Source organism: Eleutherodactylus coqui, chromosome 1 (assembly GCF_035609145.1).
Source record: "Eleutherodactylus coqui strain aEleCoq1 chromosome 1, aEleCoq1.hap1, whole genome shotgun sequence".
Classification (NCBI taxonomy): domain Eukaryota; kingdom Metazoa; phylum Chordata; class Amphibia; order Anura; family Eleutherodactylidae; genus Eleutherodactylus; species Eleutherodactylus coqui.
Genome location: NC_089837.1, coordinates 448,486,407 through 448,507,676, shown reverse-complemented (window position 1 = coordinate 448,507,676; position 21,270 = coordinate 448,486,407). Strand labels below are relative to the sequence as shown.

General features: G+C 45.3%; 1 protein-coding gene across 2 annotated transcripts in view; it reads right to left on the bottom strand.

Moving 5' to 3' along the window:
* SLC46A3 (solute carrier family 46 member 3) overlaps nucleotides 1–20,726 on the bottom strand; it is a 30,269-nt gene extending 9,543 nt beyond the window's left edge. Inside the window, exons 1-3 of one of the 2 annotated variants that reach the window (XM_066583198.1) lie at nucleotides 20,621–20,726; nucleotides 12,476–12,730; nucleotides 5,247–6,114 (exon numbers count right to left, since the gene is read on the bottom strand). In XM_066583198.1, coding sequence (XP_066439295.1) covers nucleotides 5,247–6,114; nucleotides 12,476–12,667 — 1,060 coding nt within the window. In that variant the 5' untranslated portion in view covers nucleotides 12,668–12,730; nucleotides 20,621–20,726. The remainder of the gene's footprint in view (nucleotides 1–5,246; nucleotides 6,115–12,475; nucleotides 12,731–20,620) is intronic. The other variant, XM_066583207.1, reaches the window with a different exon arrangement.
* Between the last annotated feature and the right edge of the window lie 544 nt (nucleotides 20,727–21,270).

Genomic DNA, 21,270 nt, shown 5'->3' with positions numbered 1-21,270 from the left:
TTTCGGCTCTTCTGCAGAAGCAATGACAATAAATACAGGTGCGAATAAAGATGAAGACCTGACAAATATTGATGACATACGGTCGGAATGTCATCTGTAACACATCCGAAGGCCTGAGGCCGCCTTCCCACGAGGCAGGATCGCAGCGAGCATTCCGTAACGGAATAACAGCAGTAATTCCGGAGGAAGACTACGGTGGCCTAAATGGTGCGGATTTGGCTACATTTTTAAATAAGGATCACTGGCGGGATTTAACCCTTGTATTTCCAGGAATGAATTCCGTAGCATCATCCTGCAGCATAAATAGATATGCTTCCGATGTAGAATCTGCAGCATTTTTAAGAAGTTCGTCGCAGGACATTTCCGTACCATGTGAAGGAGCTTTCTGAAATCTCCACCTGATTTGTAGTGTAAACGCTGCAATTCCGTTTAATGCCTGTGTGAAGGCGTGTAATGGCTTATTCACACGAGCGTACATCGGCCGGCCGATATATGCTACTGTGTGATGCATGGGGCGGCTCTCATGGGGCTTCCCTTCCCCTAAACGGCTCTCTGCAAGGCGAGGAGGTGGGACAGGACGGGAGCCAGTGTGCAGAGATGTTTGCAATGGGAGGGGTGGGGGCAGAGCTAAGCCCCACCCCTCCTATTGCAAACAGGGGCAAGGGGCAGAGAGGAGCAGGGGGACGGAGTTTAGCCTTCACGCTGCTAAACTCCCTCTCACCTCCCTTCTCTGGCCGCTGTCATTGGCTCCCATAGGGGTCAATGCAGCTACAGCCGACGACCTAAAAGCATCCAGTCTTGTAAACCAATGCATCAGGGGGGCAGCGTATATTGGCCGGGGTGTGAAAACTTGGCCGATATACGCCCATGTGAATAAGCCCTAAGGGTGTGATGAAATTTCAACAAATCTTACCCAAATTAGCTTTTATGACGACTGTTTTTTGTGTTTTCAGCTGATTTCCAAGTTAAATATTTTAGGTCGAAAAAGATGCAGCAAAGTACAGAAAAGTTAATTATTACCCACAAAACTTAGGTGGGTGCCAGTCACTATATTTAGGGTATGTGAATTCAAAAGAAGTCTGGGGTAGATTCACTGTGATTTTTATTTTTTTTTTTAAATCCATAGCAGGTGACGTTATGACGCAGATTTCACCGCTGCCCAGTCACAGTGAATCTACCCCAGACTTCTTTTGAATTCACATACCCTAAATATAGCGACTGGCACCCACCGAAGTTTTGTGGGTAATAATTAACTTTTTTGTACTTTGCTGCATCTTTTTCGACCTAAAATATTTAACTTGGAAATCAGCTGAAAACACAAAAAACAGTCGTCATAAAAGCTAAATCAGCACTTGGAGAGATCAGCGGATTGCTGGACAGCTTCCTTACAAGGAAAGGTCACCTTGTTCAGAGGTGTTTTTTCCCTTACCTGGACAGGGTGTGGATCCACCCGAAAATCACTGCCCTCAGCAGTCTACTTGTGGTAGAAGCCGCGGACAAGCAGAGGCCCGCAGGTTTACACAGCCTTCATGTCTGGCTGATAGTTTGGACAGAGGTTCAAAAAAATGTCTTTACAGGTCTTATTGACATCTTTATATCTTTAATGGCTCCTGAACTGTTTCAACTCAGTCCCATGTGTATGTACTTCTTTATACTCATGTTGCTAGTATGGGATCGCTGGGTGACTCTTAACCCCTTAAGGTTTTGTACCTTAAGGACCAGACACTATTTAGTAATTTTACCCATGTGGTGGTTTTACTGCCCTATTTTTTTTTCATTCAGCTACCAAAATTATTTTTGCTGCATTTTTTTTCTGTGACATATAGGGCTATTTTTTTATAAATTTTTTGTTAATGTTTTTAATTGGGGGTATAGAGCTAAAAATTATTTTTTTTTTTTAACATTTATAGTTTTTAAAAAAAATTAGTACATTTACACAAAAACAAAGCATTGGAGTGGGTTCCTCATTTGGTTCCGGATGTTTTGATATACAATATGCATGGCTTCGGATTACAGGGCGCATACGACGATGGTTTGGTTGGCGTCAGCTTGGGGTCATTTTCTTTTCTATGTATATTTTTTTATTTTATTCTGTAATTTTTGTAACTATTTTTTTTACCATCTATGACCCGCATGACGTCATATAAATAAATAAATCCTGGTATTTGTATAGCGCCAACTTATTCCGAGGCGCTTTCAGGTAATTATTAGGGATGAGCGAGTAATGTGCTTTAGACGAGTATCTCCCTGCTCGTCCCTGAAGATTCGGGGACCGCTGCGGAGCGGGGAGGAACGGAGGGGAGATCTCTCTCCCGCCCGCTCTCCCCTGCTCCCCGCTGCGGCTCCCGAATCTTCAGGGACGAGCAGGGAGATACTCGTCTAAAGCACATTACTCGGACAAGTAGTGGTTTAGCGAGTATATTCGCTCATCCTTAGTAATTATTACTTATGGATGGAAGGCAGAGTCAACCTTGAGCCAGCTACCTGAATCATGCAGGGATCGAACTTGCAACCTTCAGGTCATAGGCGAGAGCTTACGCGCCACATGAGGCTCATATAAGACCTCTGGGGGACATTTTCACTGCAGCTGTGGCATCCATTGGGGCCCCAGTTACAGGGAAAACATCCCCCTGTAGTCACAATAGTTGCTGGCAGAGCTGATCAAGGCCTGCTAAGACCCTGCAGATCTGCTGTAACAGGGAATCCCAGCAGTCAAGTAGTGGAAGAAACACTTCAACTTTCACTTCTTAGTACAAAGCACTCATTGAGCACTATGTACTAAGGAAAGGAGAAGGCAGAAGTGGTTAACAAAAGCTTCTCCCTTCTCCTCAGAGTTCTCGGCTGTTACTAACAGCTGACAACCCAACCTGCTCCTGCTTGATTGCAGGAGCAGAGGCTTTAATTCCGCGCTGTATTTCTGCAATCAGGTGGGATTAAGGCCTCATTCACATGGGCAACAGCGATATCGCTGCTACAAAAATTGCAGCTCTGTACACACAATTTTGTAGCATTAGTGATGCTTTTTTCTCGGAAAAAAATGTAGCATTGCGTCGCTGCTACAGGGGACTTTCTAATGTTAAAATAGTTATCACATCGCACGAAAATCACAAGTTTGTACTATGCGATGCGATGCGATAAACAAAGAGGTTCCATAGGGAAACCTGGGCTACAAAACATAGCAAATCGCAGATGTATAGAGCATGCTGCGATTTTGTATTCTCGCAATGACGCAGGCTACAAGACATTGCTTATGTGAAAGAACCTATTGGAAAGCATGGGCTTCACATACATGCGTTTTCTAGCGATGTTGCATTGCTACAAAATTGTGCGATTTTTGAAGCCCATGTGAAACCAACCTAAAGCCCAGGACCAATCACCGTAAATTTATAGCGCTTGGGCCTTAAGGGGTTAATGACATTAGTCCAGCACATTGAGCCAGTAACTGTCCAGCATCTTGAAGTTGCTGTAAATTAGAAGGCGGTCCTGACGTGTTCTGACCAGCTGACAGGAAGGGTTCATCGATTAATGCTGCTTGTGCCAAATTCTGACCTCCCATCAGCACGGTGCAACAGAAATCTGGATTCATCTGACCAGGTGATGTTTTTCCACTGCTTAAGGCCGCCTGCAGACGAGCGGGCCGGATCCGGCGGCGAGAATTCTCGCCGCAAGACCCGAGCGCCTGCAGAGACGAGCACATACTCACCCGCGCCCGGCGGCCCCGGCTCTTTCATGTGCCGGCTGCCGGGCAGCCGGCGCATGCGCGGTCTGGAGCCGGCGGCCGGGTGAGTGATGTTTCTGTGCGAGGCTCTGCGAGCCCCGCACAAAAATAGGACATGCCGCGGTTTGTTTGCGGGATTTCCGCCCGTGTGCAGGCGGCCTAAAGATCCAAATTTTGCCCTTTTGTCTGGAGTCTTGTCTGTGTTCTTCGTATACATCAATGGCGCTGGAACTTGTTGTCTGCTGTTATAGCCCGTGCGTGTTAAGACACAACACGTTGTGTGTTCAGACACGTTAGTTGGAACACTAGTATTGTATTTGGCTGAAACCTTCTTGATCGTGCACCGCCAGTTTGTCAGAAAGATTCTTGACCTCCTCCTCTCTTTCATCAACGACTTGTTTATGTCCACAGGATCCTCTTTCTCTGGATGTCTTTCCTTGATCACACCATTCTCTGTATTCTCTCCACACCGCTGCATGAGAAAGCCCCATAAGGTTGGCAGTGTATGATATATTGGCCCCGGCTATTCTAGCACCAGTGACCAGATCTCGTGGTTCAGATCGCTCAATTTCCTGATCTAATGTCAAGTCACACTGAAACACTTTAGGTGATCCTCCTGACTTACACCTCAAGGTTGGGCCCTGACACTGTGAACAAAGCCTTAAAAACACCGATTAGAATTTTTTTCAGAAATTGACAAAACAGGTGAACTTTAGGACCGATATATTCATTGGTGATTCTAAAGTAAAATGTTCTTTAATAGACGTGTATGGATATGTTAACATGTCCTTCTCTGTGATGCCCCTTTTAAAAGTTTTTCTCATTTAATACAGCGGATTCCAGCAGATCCCGACTCATGGACCAGACTGCAACATTCAGGGCTCCAGATGGCGACCAAATAGTCAAAGTGCCCAAAACTTTGCAAATGGCGACAAAATCCTTCAATCTTGTCACCATTTGAGACTTTCCCCACTGCTGACTTTTGCCACTGTGATGAAGAAGAAATTTCTTCCACATCTAGCAGACATGCCTCATGCAAGATATGTCTCCCGAGTACGCTACATTCCTACTATGTGTGAACGTACCCTAACGACTAAAAATTTCCACTGGCTCCTAGGTAACATTTCATTTGTCTGGAGCTCTGACCTTGCATCTACTACTACAGACAATAGTAGCTCCAATCCAGTGAACAGGACCAAGCTGCAATACCAGAAATAGTCAAAGGTGACGCTGTGTCAAGTAAAACCCAGAAAGGGTTACACTGCTTTGTTGCCCTTTTACCCTCATGATCAGTGGATTTCTCAGTGATCAGACTCACACCACCACATGTAGAGGTCATAGTCAAGCAAAATGCCATTGATTATAACAACCCCATTAACCCCTTAGGCATAATATTTTACATCTCATACACTGTGCTGAACCCCCACGCCTGAGTGAATGAGCCCTCACGGTCATATTACACAGAATGGTATGATGCCTCACTAAGGCAATAGTATTTTCAGCAAACATGGGATAAAGTGCGCCTTACCTAACATCATAACGACTGTTGTGGTGGAAAAGGCAGCCATAGCAATGCCTGCCATCGAAGACGCTATTCCAATGAAGACGATGTAGGCATCTTTCAGACAACGGGAAAAGACGACAATTCCAAGGAAACTTGCAGAAAAACAAAATGTGGACAGCGCTGAGCCCCATCCAATAAGTACAGGATCCCAACAGAGAGGAGAGTCCAACTCATAAAGAGTAAAGAGGGCTGTGGCTCCAAAATATAAAAACAAATAGGACATGAAAGCAAATAAGAGCAGGTTAATGGCCACCCGCTTCTTGTATGACGCATGCTTAAAAAGTCTAAAAACTCCCAAGAAAAGCTCCTTGAAGCCTTCTTTACTCAACACCGTCTCCTGAAACTCTGTCCTCTTCACGGTTTCTTCTAGTATAAAAAGAATATACAAAATATTGAGAAGGTGTAAAAAAGCGGGAAGGGCAAAGGACAATTTAAATCCCAACTCTCGGATTATATAACCAGATACGATCCCTGCCACACCACTCGACACCCCAAGGACCATGTCAAGGCGAGCTATGCGTATGTTCTTTTTCTGCGCCTCTTTAGTGAGGTCTGCTATGTAAGAAAAGCATCCTCCAATAAATGTAGCAAGACCACCCAGGAAGCCACTGATGACGTTGGAAACGTATAAGATTTCAAGGGGCAGTTCGAAGAAAGAAATTGAAAAGAATGAAAGGATACTCAGTAAGGCACCAATAGAGGGCAGTAGCAATGATGCTTTACGCCCGTGGTGATCCCCATAAGATACCAGGATTAACGCCATTAACAGACTCGGAATAACTAAACTTAAATCCAGTGTGGTATAGAAGATGGACGCTCGTTGTTGGACCTCCTGAAATAAAATGGAAATATTCTTAGGGTTACAACAAAACAGCAAAAACATTCAAAAAGCAATAAATCAGGACAGTCAATTCTACTTGTACAATACGTAAGGGCCCAATATCACAGCATGTTCTTTCTTTTGGTGTTCCCGTGGAACACCCCGCCCATTGTATTCAATGGGACCTTAAGGACATCGCATGCAGTGTGAAGTGAGGTTCCCCATTGAAATGGGAAACCCTTTCGATCCTCTGACGCGCGTGAAAGACTCGCTTGAGGATCACAATTTCACAGAAGCGATGTGAAGAGTTTTTGAATAAAAAAATGCCTCGCATTGGCATTAAACACACGTTGGCAAGAGCAATATCACACTCGCTCGTGTGAACGTAGCCTGTGGTATACTCATCCATTCGATCCCCCGCTAGTCCAGCACCACCTCTATGATCCACCAAGCTAGGATTCGTTTGCATGACTTCAGAAATGTCGTGCCCTTGTACGCATTTGACCACTGCAGCCAATTACTGGCCTCCATGGTCTCATCTCATACGCCGCTGCGGCCAGTGACGGACACTCATGTGTACACGGGAGCATGGCGGCAGCAGATCTGGATTCCGGCAGTGGAACAGGGGTAAGCACTGATCAGTTTGTTTTTTTACTAAGAGCTACTGAATGGATGTTGTCCGTAACCAGATAACTAGAGATGAGCGAACGTACTCGGTTCGGGTGTTTTTGCACTCGAGCACCGCTTTTTCCAAGTAACTGACTACTCGGACGAAAAGATTCGGGGGGTGGAGAGAGAGCTTCCCCCTGTTCCCCACTGCTACGCCCCCTCCACCACGCAGCCCCCCCGAATCTTTTCGTCTGAGTAGTCAGTTACTCGGAAAAAGCGGTGCTCGAGTGCAAAAACACCCGAACCGAGTACGCTCGCTCATCTCTACAGATAACCCTTTCACATAGTCAAACTTTATTGTTTTCTGAAGTTTATGTTCCGTGATTAAGTGCGAGTAACCAATATTATACAAAGAAATTCTTGGAGTTTTGAGCGACTTGTAAACTTATTACATTATTGTGCAGAATCAGTATATTGCTATCAAGTCAAAGACTGTGAATACCAACTAGTGACAGTCGTCCCCACAAAACCCCCTTATCAGCCATCAACACCATAGCCGTCCACTACTGCTCCTCGGTGATAAGCTCCAGTAACATCATGATCATTCAGTACTTATATCCCGTCCGTGTGCCCAACAGCAGACCAACACCTCTAATGATAGAGTGCCACAAAACAAGTCAACTGACTAAGACAAGTCAGTAAGTTCTAGTCACGCGTTTACCTGCATGACATCATCTTGCCAATGTAACGCTACATGCAAATAGTAATTAAATGAGCTGTAATTGTGCTAAAGGTAGTAATTTACAAGTGGGCCTTCCCTTTAAAGGAAAAACATCACCTACAATATTTTACTAGTGAAAACCCGATAGTGAAACATATTCCATTTTTCTAATTTGTTTTTATTTTATGATTGTAGATCTTTTTATTCTACAGGGTGATGTCTGCAAATTTTTGGATCAGTAGTTTCCAGGAAGTGGACTTGGCAACATGGCCCGGTGGAGTGACCCCATGCCGGATCTCACCCACTTGGACTTCTAACTTTCAAATCTTAAATACAGATGATACTCGCAATGCAGCACATACCAGAAACTGCAGGCAGAGATGGTAGAGTCACTAGCTAATGCATCATGGGATTCATATGGAAGTGAGACTAACATAAACATGGTGCCTGATAAGCATCAGAAAGAGAGAGGACTGTACTGCAATATACAGAGGAGATCTCCACAGTGTGACAAGCAATCAGGTGAAAGGGGCAGGGATTGAAAAGATGAACAGCTGCATGTTTACACTGGTCGGTTGTTACTTTGTTTTAGGTAAGCCAAGATCCACATGACTGAAGGCGAAGTCAGGCGGGAGTTTTTTTGCGCACACCTACACTACCGTTCAAAAGTTTGGGGTCACCCAAACAATTTTGTGTTTTCCATGAAAAGTCACACTTATTCACCACCATGCGTTGTGAAATAAATAGAAAATAGAGTCAAGACATTGACAAGGTTAGAAATAATGATTTGTATTTGAAATAACATTGTTTTTACATCAAACTTTGCTTTCGTCAAAGAATCCTCCTTTTGCAGCAATTACAGCATTGCACACCTTTGACATTCTAGCTGTTAATTTGTTGAGGTAAGCTTGAGAAATTGCACCCCACGCTTCTAGAAGCATCTCCCACAAGTTGGATTGGTTGGATGGGCACTTCTGGCGTACCATACGGTCAAGCTGCTTCCACAACAGCTCAATGGGGTTCAGATCTGGTGACTGCGCTGGCCACTCCATTACCGATAGAATACCAGCTGCCTGCTTCTGCTGTAAATAGTTCTTGCACAATTTGGAGGTGTGTTTAGGGTCATTGTCCTGTTGTAGGATGAAATTGGTTCCAATCAAGCGCTGTCCACTGGGTATGGCATGGCGTTGCAAAATGGAGTGATAGCCTTCCTTATTCAGAATCCCTTTTACCCTGTACAAATCTCCCACCTTACCAGCACCAAAGCAACCCCAGACCATCACATTACCTCCACCATGCTTAACAGATGGCGTCAGGCATTCTTCCAGCATCTTTTCATTTGTTCTGCGTCTCACAAACGTTCTTCTTTGTGATCCAAACACCTCAAACTTGGATTCATCCGTCCACAACACTTTTTTCCAGTCTTCCTCTGTCCAATGTCTGTGTTCTTTTGCCCATCTTAATCTTTTTCTTTTATTGGCCAGTCTCAGATATGGCTTTTTCTTTGCCACTCTGCCCTGAAGCCCAAAATCCCGCAGCCGCCTCTTCACTGTAGATGTTGACACTGGTGTTTTGCGGGTACTATTTAATGAAGATGCCAGTTGGGTACCTGTGAGGCGTCTGTTTCTCAAACTAGAGACTCTAATGTGCTTATCTTCTTGCTTAGTTGTGCAACGCGGCCTCCCACTTCTTTTTCTACTCTGGTTAGAGCCTGTTTGTGCTGTCCTCTGAAGGGAGTAGTACACACCGTTGTAGGAAATCTTCAATTTCTTAGCAATTTCTCGCATGGAATAGCCTTCATTTCTAAGAACAAGAATAGACTGTCGAGTTTCAGATGAAAGTTCTCTTTTTCTGGCCATTTTGAGCGTTTAATTGACCCCACAAATGTGATGCTCCAGAAACTCAATCTGCTCACAGGAAGGTCAGTTTTGTAGCTTCTGTAACGAGCTAGACTGTTTTCAGATGTGTGAACATGATTGCACAAGGGTTTTCTAATCATCAATTAGCCTTCTGAGCCAATGAGCAAACACATTGTACCATTAGAACACTGGAGTGATAGTTGCTGGAAATGGGCCTCTATTCACCTTTGTAGATATTGCACAAAAAACCAGACATTTGCAGCTAGAATAGTCATTTACCACATTAGCAATGTATAGAGTGCATTTGTTTAAAGTTAGGACTAGTTCAAGTTGCTTTCCCAGTGGTACAAAACACCATCCAAATTAGCCAGAATATATCCTCAGCTATCAAGTAGATGCTGGAGATGCGCAGTAGACGAAGGGAACTTCCTACACATATGGTGGTCGTGCCCTGGGATCAAGAAACTGTGGGAAGATGTTAACAGGCTATACAATGCCCTGACCCATGCCGGGATCACCTTCACTCCGGAAATGGCCCTGCTATCAATATTCCCAGGTTCCATATCAGGAGCAAAGAAGGGCCTACTCAGATTTTTTATCATGGCCTTGAGGCAGGTGATCCCTAGGCTATGGAAGTCGACAACAATCCCAAATAGAATTACCTGGCTGGAAAACTTAGATAGTATAAAACAACTAGAGGAAACCATCGCCAAGGATAACAACAGGCGCCAGAGGTTCTATGCGACGTGGGCGACATGGGTGGCATTCCGATCTTCCGACCGAATTAAGGAATGGCTCCTGAGAGGGGAAATATCTAGATAAAACACTACGGCTCCAGGAAAATATAAAGTATAAGTTGACGGGGGGGGCGCACCCACCGGGCGCGTGGGAGATCTTTTTTACCTATCCTTCTTAATCTATATCTCTTACTTTCAAGCTCTAATTTCTGAAGTTCTTTCTCTTCATACAATTATTTGGTTAAGAAAAACTAGTCATTTCTTTTCTATGCAAAGTAAGATATATGAACAAGGTTTTTATGTAACTGTTTACACAAGTTGAAAAAATGACTAAATAAAATCCGTTTGAACTTAAAGTTAGGACTAGTTTAAAGTTATCTTCATAGAAAAGTACAGTGCTTTTCCTTCAAAAATAAGGACATTTCAATGTGACCCCAAACTTTTGAACGGTAGTGTATGTGCGCAAAAAAAATCCGTCTGATAAAAACATTGGTTCCCTTTGATGTGTTCACGTCTGTCTTTTACAGGCGCAAAATACTGGCATGTGCAAAAGATAGGACATGCGCATAAAGATTACAGTGTTCAGTGACAAGGGGACTCCCCACGTGAATGAAAGAGTTTCCTGCCACAGCTGTGGCAGAGGATCGCTGTTGTAAAAAAAAAAAGAAGAAAAAGTGTGTCACCTTCCGCCGCTGTTCAATGAATGGCTGAGCGCTGCCTCTGATTGGCTGAGTGCTGTGACCAATCACAGGCAGCGCACAGCTGTCATTTAATGACTGGCTGAGCGCTCAGCACTTTCTGGAGATGGGTGATTTTTAAATTCCCGGACAGCAGAAAGTGCTTCAGAGCAGTGCCGGTTAGACAGCCAGAAGACACGCTGGAGCCCCGACGGCGGCGGAGGGTGGTGTGTGTTTGTGTATGTATTTTTTTTTCCTTTTAATTTTATTTTTTTACAGCAGCTAGGCATGATTTTCAGGGAAGGGCTTTTATTTCAAGCCCTTTCCCGAAAATCACTGGGACAGTTGCCTGCATTCCATTGTATCTTAACCCCTTGAGTGGCACGCCCGGAAAAGTTCCGTGACGAGCTCCACTGCTCATAGCAACATAGCCCGGAAGATTTCCGGGCTATGTATCACTATGGGAGCTGCAGAGCACAATGCCACAAGCTGTGACAGTGTGCTCTGCCTGCACAGACCCACACAGAGCAGTGCAAGGGCTTTGAAAAACCAGCAGAAGATATTGCCGACATGTCGGCAATGTCCTGCTTTGTTTACAGGTTGCCATAGAGACCATCGGCTTGTCAGAAGCAAGCCGATGGTCTCTGTGGCAGGGAGAGCTGGTTGTTAGCTGTCAGAGGACAGCTAGGTACTAGCTCTTATAGCAGAGATCAGAGAAAACCTCCGATCTCTGCTGTGTTAACCCTTTACATGCTGCAGTCTATGTGACTGCAGCATGTAAAGGGCTGTCACTGCAGCATGTAAAGGGCTGTCACCATCGGACCCCTGGAATGTGATCAGGGGTCCTGATGGGTCCCTGTGGAAGTCCCCTAAAGGGACAAAAAAAAAACAACAATTTTTTAAAAAATTAAAAAAAAAAAAGTAAAAAAATTATTAAAAAAATAAAAAAAACACTTGTCTCCCTTTACTTTGTAAAAAAATCAAAAATACAATCACACATGTGGTATCCATGCGTCGTAATGACCCAGAGAAGGAACTTAATACATTATTTAACCCCTTAATGACATGGCCCCTTTTTTCTTTTTTCCCCATTTCTTTTTTTCCTCCCCCCTGTTTAAAAAATCACAACTTGTCCCGCAAAAAACAAGCCCTCATATGGCCATGTCAATGGAAAAATGAAAAAGTTATGGCTCTTGAGACGCAACTGCAAAATTAGTTGAAATTCAATGATTAGACCATTTTAAAAAACCTGCCCTGGTGGGCACGACAGGGTGGTAGGAAACCTGCCACTCAAGGGGTTAATGGGGCAGCTGCAGCGCTGGCCCCATTGAAAGCAATAGGAGAACATCGTGGTCCTCTGCCACAGCTGTGACAGCTGTGGCAGGGGATCGCGATCTTCTCCATATGTTTTCAGTGGGAACGGAGCTACGGTCAGGTGCATTTTGCACATCCACGCAGCCCATTTTTTTTCTGCACATATGTGTGCAAAAAATAGATGCATGCATAGATCGCTTGTCTGACTGAGCCCTAAGAAATGAGTGATTTCTTACTCATTGCCCAATTGGTGTACATGAGACGACCTTCGTCGAAATTCACTTTTTCCCAGCAATTATTTGGGCAATAATCATCCAGTGTAAAAGGTACTTTAAACCTTGGCGACCTCTACTTGGACCCATGACGGATTGTACTCCATCCTAGCTGCATAAAATAGTGGAGATCAAGGCTTTTACTTTACGACCGTTCCATAATACATTGCCGCTACATTCTTACCTTTTGATGTATATAGTTGGTGTCACTTTCGTTTGTTCCGCAGTGCGATATGTTGTCATCGTAGAAGATGGTGGAATTAAACTCCTCCGTCCACACTCGCTGATAAATGTACTGCTGCATTAAAGGGTAACTGACAAAACTGGCAAAGCAGTAGATGGCCATGACTGGCTCCACCAAGTATAGGAGTCCCATCCTCACTTCCGGTTCAGGGTTTCCAATTCACAGAGGAACTATCGCATTGCTATTGTGTTGCTTCTGCAAAGAGAAGTACCTGTTATTGTGTTATGAATGCAGTATAGATGAAAGGATTTCTCTAACTTCTCTACTTCTGCTCTGACCAGTTTTACAGATGAGATCATCTTAACCCTTTGTAATCAAATTTTGGATTCAGGGTTTCCTAGGGGACTTTCTCTTTCTGCCATTATACAATAACACCATCTGCTGGTTAGAGCCAGTACTGCGGTATGTGACATGCTTGAGAAGCCCTTGACAAAAGAGTGGCCAGTAATCTACAGTAAGAATACCCTGCCGGACGTCCTCCGACATTGGAGCTGTACAGCCTTCAATCAGAATATCTTTAGATGTCAGACAGTGGATTGGAAAGGGTTAAACTCTTCAACCTGCAAACTGAAATCTTACAGTCTATTCCCACAGGGTGTCATTGTTACAGGTTCTGCATGGAGACTCCACTGCATGTCTATTTATGCTGAATTATCAGCATGGGTGAAATTACAGAAATGAGAACTTTTGGGCAGATTTGTATTATAATTGAGAACCACTTCAACCCTTTCCCACCCAATGCCATACTATTACATTGCAGTAGGAAGGTAGTTTCTACCTATAGTACAGCACAGTGATGAGGTGGCTCAGGAGCTGTACCAGTACCATGACTTCAGGGTGACAGCTGTACTATATAGCTGGCACCCATCACTAACGGCCAAGATCATTGGTAAGTCAGATCCCTACTGGATCTTAGAAAAGAAATAAGTAAAAAATAAGGTTGTAAAGAAAACTATCCATGTAAGACAATAAAATCCTCTTTCTTATTCTGTCTCCCAAAGAAAAACGCAATAAAAAGTGATCAAAAAGTTGTAAGTGCCCCAAAATAACAGCAATGAAACCTATAAGTCCTCATGTCCACGGGCAGATCAGAGCCTGAAGCGGAATCCAACCCTGTCCGTGGCTGAGGACCCTGCGTACCTGTCCGGGTCTTCTTTGTTCTCTACTGCGCATGTGTGGGCCAGTGCATATGCGCAGTAGAGTTTTTCTTTTTTTTTTCTTCGAATTCCTGCTTTGCTGCGGAATCCACGGCCGGTCCGCAATGCAATGCTTTAATTCAGCTGCGGACACCCATGCTTCCCCGTGGGCAGCTTGAATTGTGGATCATGAGAAAATACACTCATCCCATAGAAAAATAATCCCTTGTATGAGCAGGTTGACAGAAAAATTAAAAAAAAGTTATAGCTTTTAAAAAGTGGAGATGAGGAGATCATCCCAAGCATAGCAAGTCAACGTCACCCTTCCTCATCTGCAGCCCACGTACTCGGGTCACAATGTAACATATGAGGAGTCCCACGCAGCGGCTACTAGAAGTGTAATACATGGCACAAAGCCATTTCATTCTGCCAACTTCCTTCATCGTAAGAGAAAAGAGGAACTCTGAAGTTAGTTTCATACTTTATATGTAAAATGTAGCGTGCTCGGGTAAACCTTAAGGCCTCTTTCACATGGGCGACAGCGATATCGCCGCAAGAAAATCACAGTAATATTGCAATTTTCTGTCACTACCAAGTCACGTGACTTTGTAGCACTCTTTTGCCAAGATTTTCAGGGGGAGCTTCAAATATAAGCCATACCCTGAAAATAAGCCTTAGCTGCATGAAAAAAAACACCCAAGAGGCAATGTTCACTCTCCACACGTCTCTTCTGCAGCTTCGACACTTGTTTGTTGTCTTCAGGGAGCGCTTCCTGGATTGGAGGTTCAAAAAGCCTGCCTCCAGGAAGTGCTGTCTCAGATTGGTTCTTGAGCACCGCAGCTCAGCCAATCAGAACCAGTGCTCGGTGAACCAATTACAGCCATCGTTGCCACCCACAGACATTGACACAACGGGCAATATATGTAATAAATCCCATCCCCTTCCCTCCTCTTCACCCCTTGCTGGCTATTTGCAATTGGAGGGAGCTAGTTGCTCCCATTTCTGGGAGCCGACATGGGGCGGAGAGGGGGCAGGAGCTTAGCACACAAGCTCCCGCCACGCCCGCTTCCGTTGCCTAGAGTCAGCGAGGGGGCGAAAAGGGGAAGGCAGTTTAGCAGAGTTAGACAGTCTCCCCCTGCCCGATGGAAATCCAGGCTTGGCATACCTGCGCTGGACCCCGGCTGTCTGAATGGGCTTACAAACGGCATATTTCCATTCGCGCTGTGGCACAGCCAACCGAAAATCGCCACGCTCGTGAGAATGAGCCCTTACTGTGTATATGCACAATTACACAGATGATACGAACTGATGACTGCTGGTCACATTTCTCTTGCTACCACCATTTGCCCCTTTAGTTTAAATATCAGATCAATGTTGTCTTTTTTGAATAATAAGGTATTTATATATAAGGGGATATTATCACCCATCGGTATTTTTTGTCTTTGGCAATTAGAATTGGGAATATACTCTCAGTGACACCATTGACCACATATTAAGCATAAAAATGTTTGTAAGAGCCTGGCATTAACAGGGATCCATATTTGCCCAATTGAAAATACAAATAAATGCAAATATGGAGGCAAGAACGGGCAAAGGTTGCGCATGCTGTGTTTTAACCCCTTAAAGGGGTTGTCCCGCGGCAGCAGGTGGGGTTATGCACTTCTGTATGGCCATATTAATGCACTTTGTAATGTACATTGTGCATTAATTATGAGCCATACAGAAGTTATTCACTTACCTGTTCCGTTGCTAGCGTCCTAGTCTCCATGGTGCCGTCTAATTTCAGCGTCTAATCGCCCGATTAGACGCGCTTGCGCAGTCCGGTCTTCTCCCTGGTAAATGGGGCCGCTCGTGCCGGAGAGCTGGTCCTCGTAGCTCCGCCCCGTCATGTGTGCCTATTCCAGCCAATCAGGAGGCTGGAATCGGCAATGGACCGCACAGAGCCCACGGTGCACCATGGGAGAAGACCCGCGGTGCATCGTGGGTGAAGATCCCGGCGGCCATCTTGCTAAGGTAAGGAAGAAGTCGCCGCAGCACGGGGATTCGGGTAAGTACTAAATGTTTTTTTTTTTTTAAACACATGCATTGGGTTTGTCTCGCGCCGAACGGGGGGCCTATTGAAAAAAAAAAAAAACGTTTCGGCGCGGGACAACCCCTTTAAGGATACGCCCCCCCCCCCCACCACCACCATTATCGTTTTTTCCTCCCCCCTTTTAAAAAAAATCATAAATCTTATTTGTCCATCGACGTAGCCGTATGAGGGTTTGATTTTTGAGGAACGAGTTGTATTTTTCAATGGTACTATGTAGTGTTCCATATACGGGCCGTACGGGACCCTCAAACATCAGTCGGGAGATTTAAATGCCACTGTCAGAATTGATGGCAGCATTTAAAGGGTTAACAGCTCTGACAAGCCGCACGGATTATCGGAACTGTTGCGGGCGGGTGCCAGCTGTAAGAAACAGCAGGCACCCGCAATGTATAGAGCGAGATCGCCCCGCGATCTCCCTTCATACATACCCCGAATCTGCAGGACATAACTGTACATCCTGTAGCGTAAATGGGGTTAAAATCCTGCCATGTGGATAAATACATAGAATTACATTAGTTTCAAATTGAGGGAGGCTTCAGACGAGCGCATGAGCAAATAGGCTCGCAGCTACGAAGTGCATGTCTGCATCAGCAAGTCAAAATCCTTTTTTTTTTCCTTAACAGTTTAAATTTCATGCTACTGTACACGGTAAAAAAAAAAAAAGGCAGGAAGATGGGCGCTTCCCTATCTTTTCTCCCGAATTGTATTAATGGGTGAGTATCCCGCTAGTCAAAACAAAACCACTGAAATCAATGGTTTCGTTTTGGGTCATTTTGCAGGTTTGATTTTCACGACCATAGAACGGGATGAAATCACGGTCGTCTGCTTTCTTGCACTCAGCTGTCCATAGTTTGTGTCTGGTATTCACTAAAGTGTATAGTGCTGAGCTGCAATACCATATAGAACCTGTGCACAGATGTGGAGCTGTTAAACCTCTTTAATGCACCTTTCACATGGGATGGAATTGTGCAAATTCCACCAAAATCCACAGATCTAAGGCCGCTCTCACACATGAGCAAGACAAAGCGTCGCAATTTCGAACGCGGTGCTTTGCCACAATTTTGCTTTCGCCCGCAGCTCCCTGTGGCCAACAGCATGTTGCTGACAGTTTTTAAAACCTTTTCAATTCTGCATCAAAATTCAAGATTTTGGCGCGGAATTACCACGGCTTGCGGTGTGTTGTGCAGCCTATTCCGTCTCGTGTGAAAGCTCCCTAATCACTAATGCAGACCGAGTCACAAAACAGATGGACTGGAAAAAGGTGATTTCATCCAGTGACTACAGGGGTAGTATTGTATCTTGTCACCACCACAATAATGGGTGGAGACCTACACTGAGAGCTAAGGGCTAGGTACGCCTCCAAAGGTCCTCATTGGCTGCCTGCAGGAAGGTTCTAGCAGCGTGGGGATGTAGTTATGGCTGGGATGAAGGGTTAGGGTTAGTTTCAGTGTTAGGCTTACATTATTAGCTGTACGGCCGCAGTAACAGCCAAGTATTCACAGCAAATAATGTAAGCTTTACAGAAACTAACCCTAACCGTAACCCTCCATCCCAGCAATAAATCATTGCCCAATCTGAGAGTGGAGGTGGGAGACTGCCACTGGGACGAGAGTGACAGCAGGGTGGCCGCTAAGGGCAGCGGAGGTGGGGGACTCGTGACAGGGAGACTGACAGCGGGGCCGGTAAGGGGAGCGGAGGTGGGAGACTGCCGCCGGGAAACACGAGAGTGACAGCAGGGCAGGTAAGGGGAGCGGAGGTGGGAGGCTGCCACCGGGACGACAGTGACAGTGGGGCCAATAAGGGGAGACTCAATCACAGCAGCGCTGCTGAGAGGTCACAGCCAGCAACTACAGTCAGAGCGGGGGCAGCAGCAGCGACAACAGCAGCAGATGGCAGCGGCACACTCGCATCTGCAGCTTGTGTGAAAGGCAGTGGGACACTCTCATAGGAGACCGAAGTTGTGAGTCCCAGGACCTGTGAGGCCGAGAAAGGGGAGCCAGCTGTGAAGCCAATCAGGAACGGGTGGCACCGGCCTGTCAATCTAGTCTCCACCACTACTTCCAGTGGTGACAAGATACAATAGTACCAACTACAGGTAGGTCTGGGGAATAATGTTTCAGCTTGAGAAAAGCACCAAGTTGGCGTAGAGAGTCTTATATAAGACACTAGGTGATATACCCGAGCGTTGTATGGCGATATGAGCGCAGGGATTGGTTATTGAAAATTGGGCTAAGTTATTTCCTTCTTCTACATGATAACTGATGTTAGATTTTATTAATGAATAGCAGTCCTGGAATATACAGGGGGGGGGGGGTCACAAAAATGAGCACTGTTATGGTAGCTGGCCAAAAGAAAACGTGTTGCCCAAAGCAACCAATCACAGCGCAGCTTTCATTTTACCTCAGCCGTATAATAAATTAAGGTTGAGCTGTGATTGGTTGCTATTGGCAACAAAAATTATAGGGGAAGTCGGGGTTTTTGATTTTTAATTCCGCCAGTATTCGTCGCCGGGTGCTGAAGAACGCTCATGCTAAATGTCACTCAAATCGGACCAGAACTGTGGATGTGTAGACGACACAAACAATCAGATTTTGAGTTTTATATATAATATGAAATGCTCCCTGGAAAAAGAGGTGGAAAATAGGTAAATCTAGGTAGAAATGAGGGAATCCATGTGACCTGAAGAGATGCGGCTCCTGACATTCCTGGCCGTGATAAACCCGTCTGCCCGCTGCTGCTTTAATGGCTGTGATTCAGCAGTAAGGTGATCTTCCGGATAAGAATCTTCCAGGGAATCTCATGACCTCATTAGTCATCTCTCAGGTATTGTAGATCAGAGAAGCCAGAATCGCACCAAGCAGCAGCGACACCAGATAGAAACCACATTTTGCCATGGAATTCCCCAGCTGCAGATTAAAAGGGGTTTTCCGGTCAAAAATACTTTTGATGATCCATCATCAGGATAGGTCATCAATAGTTGATCAGCTGGGGTCCGTCACTTGGAGCCCTGACCAATCAGCTGTGGGGGCGCACGCTGTAAGCACTGCAATAACAGAGGTCGGAGCGGATTTTTTTTTTAGTTTTTTTGACCGGAAAACCCCTTTAATCCACAGCTGTGGAGTTTCGTGGCAAAATCTGCAGGTCTAACACTGGATTTTGATGTAGAACTGCAGCAGGTTTTAAGCCATTTTCAATTCTGCATCAAAATCCGCAGGTAGCCTGCAGATCCTGGGGCAGAATATATGGCGGCTTGTGGGGCGTCCTGCATGCCAATTCTGGCCCAAGCGAAAGGTCCCTTTGGTCTGTACTATCCAACAGTATTTGGAAGCCAAAACCAGGAGAGAGAAGAAGGGAAACATCTTCAGTATTTTGGACCATAACAACCAATCAGAGCTCAGCTTTCATTTTACCAGCGCAGTTCTTAGAAATGAAAGCTCCACTGTGATTGGTTGCTATGGACAGTAAGGGCAGTCTGACTATTAGACAGTTTTGATAAATGAGGCCCATTGGCTCCATATGGTTCACACATAGAGTGTTTTAACACTCCGTTATAGCCTACAAGTCTGATCGTGAGGGTGGAACAATTCGCTGTGTCCTGTTCTTGCCATGTCCAGGATCCGTGGAGATCAGCCCGTGTCAGTGTGTGGTCCGATGCCAGTTGCACCCGAGTTTCTCACACCCGTGGCCGTGTGATTCTGCGTGTCTGGATGAAAAGCAAAAAAAATCCCCCGTCAAGCAGAAACAGTAAGGAGGGCCGTGGGTGCCGGCCGTGTCTTACATGTGAATCAGGAAGCTACTGTGACAGATAGCAGCAGCTATTGCAGAAGTATTTCCGTTGTGGCTGCAGCAGTTCCGTAAGGGTAAGAGTACTTTCACACAGGCGAAAAAAAGTTGCATCTGAAGTTCTCAGGCGCAGCTCGCGTCAGAAAGCACTTGGGCATCCCGTCGGTGTTAAGGCTGGATTTATGAATTGGCCGATCAATGCCGCAAATTTATAAATCCTGTCTCCGTAACGTGATTGGTTCTTCAAACTCTGCTCAGCCAATTAATGCAGAGCTGGATGAACCAATCACATCCCTTGCATTGGTTTTTAGAGCGCTGCATTGATTGGCTGAGTAGCGCTGGATGAGCCAATCAGAACCATCGCTTCCTGGAGGTGGGATTTTTGAATCCCACAACCAGGAAGTGATCTTCTGTGGGTGAATGAGAAGTGCAGGACGCCTGGCGGAGCTCTGGAGAGTTTGTTTTTTTTCAGGTTATTCAGCTAGGTCTTATTTTAGGGTGTGTGTGTTTTACAAATTTTCAGTACATTATAGTGTACCATTGAAAGCTCCTGCTCACTCCGCTAGAAACAAGCCGACATAGAAAAATAACTACTCATTTTTGGAAAGCAGGGAGAAGAAAACAAAACTGAAAAAAAATGGCTGTGTCATCAAGGGGTTAAATTCACAGAAAAGGGCAACACAATGACAGTGCAAGCCTCTTCACCCCCACAAACCTCTGTCACAATATAATGTGCGATAAAATGATGGCCATCATGCCGGATATCTGATGGGCTCCAATATATTCAATGTCCGTCCCGCGACAGATCTGGCACTGGCGTCATTTCTGATGCTCTGCTCCTATGATGGGGGTCAAACCTGCGCAACTACTTGTCAGAAACAGTCACACGTTGCTTAATGAGCAACTTCATCAGCTGCAATCCCCTTCCTCTACCAACATATGACGTCGCTGGATGACGTCATACTAAGTAACTACTATTTACAACTTTAACTTAGTTAACTTTCCCAGCACTGACTGACACACTGCCCCCCACTAGATAACGGCCCTAATGCTCCAGCCAGCCATCCCCATCACCTGTACACGGGGCTCCCGGCCGTCAGCAGAGGAAGGCGCTCTTCATCGCCTGCATTGCACTGAGCCGCTGTCACCGGCGCTGGCTTGTTGTCTTGTTTACTCTCCGCCCCTTCCCTGAGCTGATTGGTCCCTGGTATGCCCCGCCCACTCAGCTCAGCCGCTGCTGCGCGCTGATTGGAGGGTAGCAGCGTCGATCTGCCCAGTGACGCGTCCAGTGTCATGTGCTTCAGAATGTTACGGAATTGATAGTGAAACATTTCTGCACTCAGATCGGAGGAGACAGCAGGAAGAAGAAGGCAGAACACTGTGTCACGTGACCTCGCCGACCATCGTTACACCTTGTGCGATCAGTCACTAGAAAAGTTGCTTTAGTGTCATTTTACATGATCATGATCAATTCATAGTTGCTAGGAAAAGTAAGTGAACCCTCTGGATTTCTACACTGATTACTAATAAAATGTAGTCTGGTTGAATCACACTTGTAGAGAAATGTCGCAGGTGGTCATGTGACGCAGGATACGATGCAGCAGGTGGAGTAACGAAAGCTTACAATATTTACTGATAAACACAGAGATGGAAATGAAGAATAGTGATATAGCAACAGTGGTTGCGCAATGAATCCTTTTTACTTACAATCACATTGTTGCTGT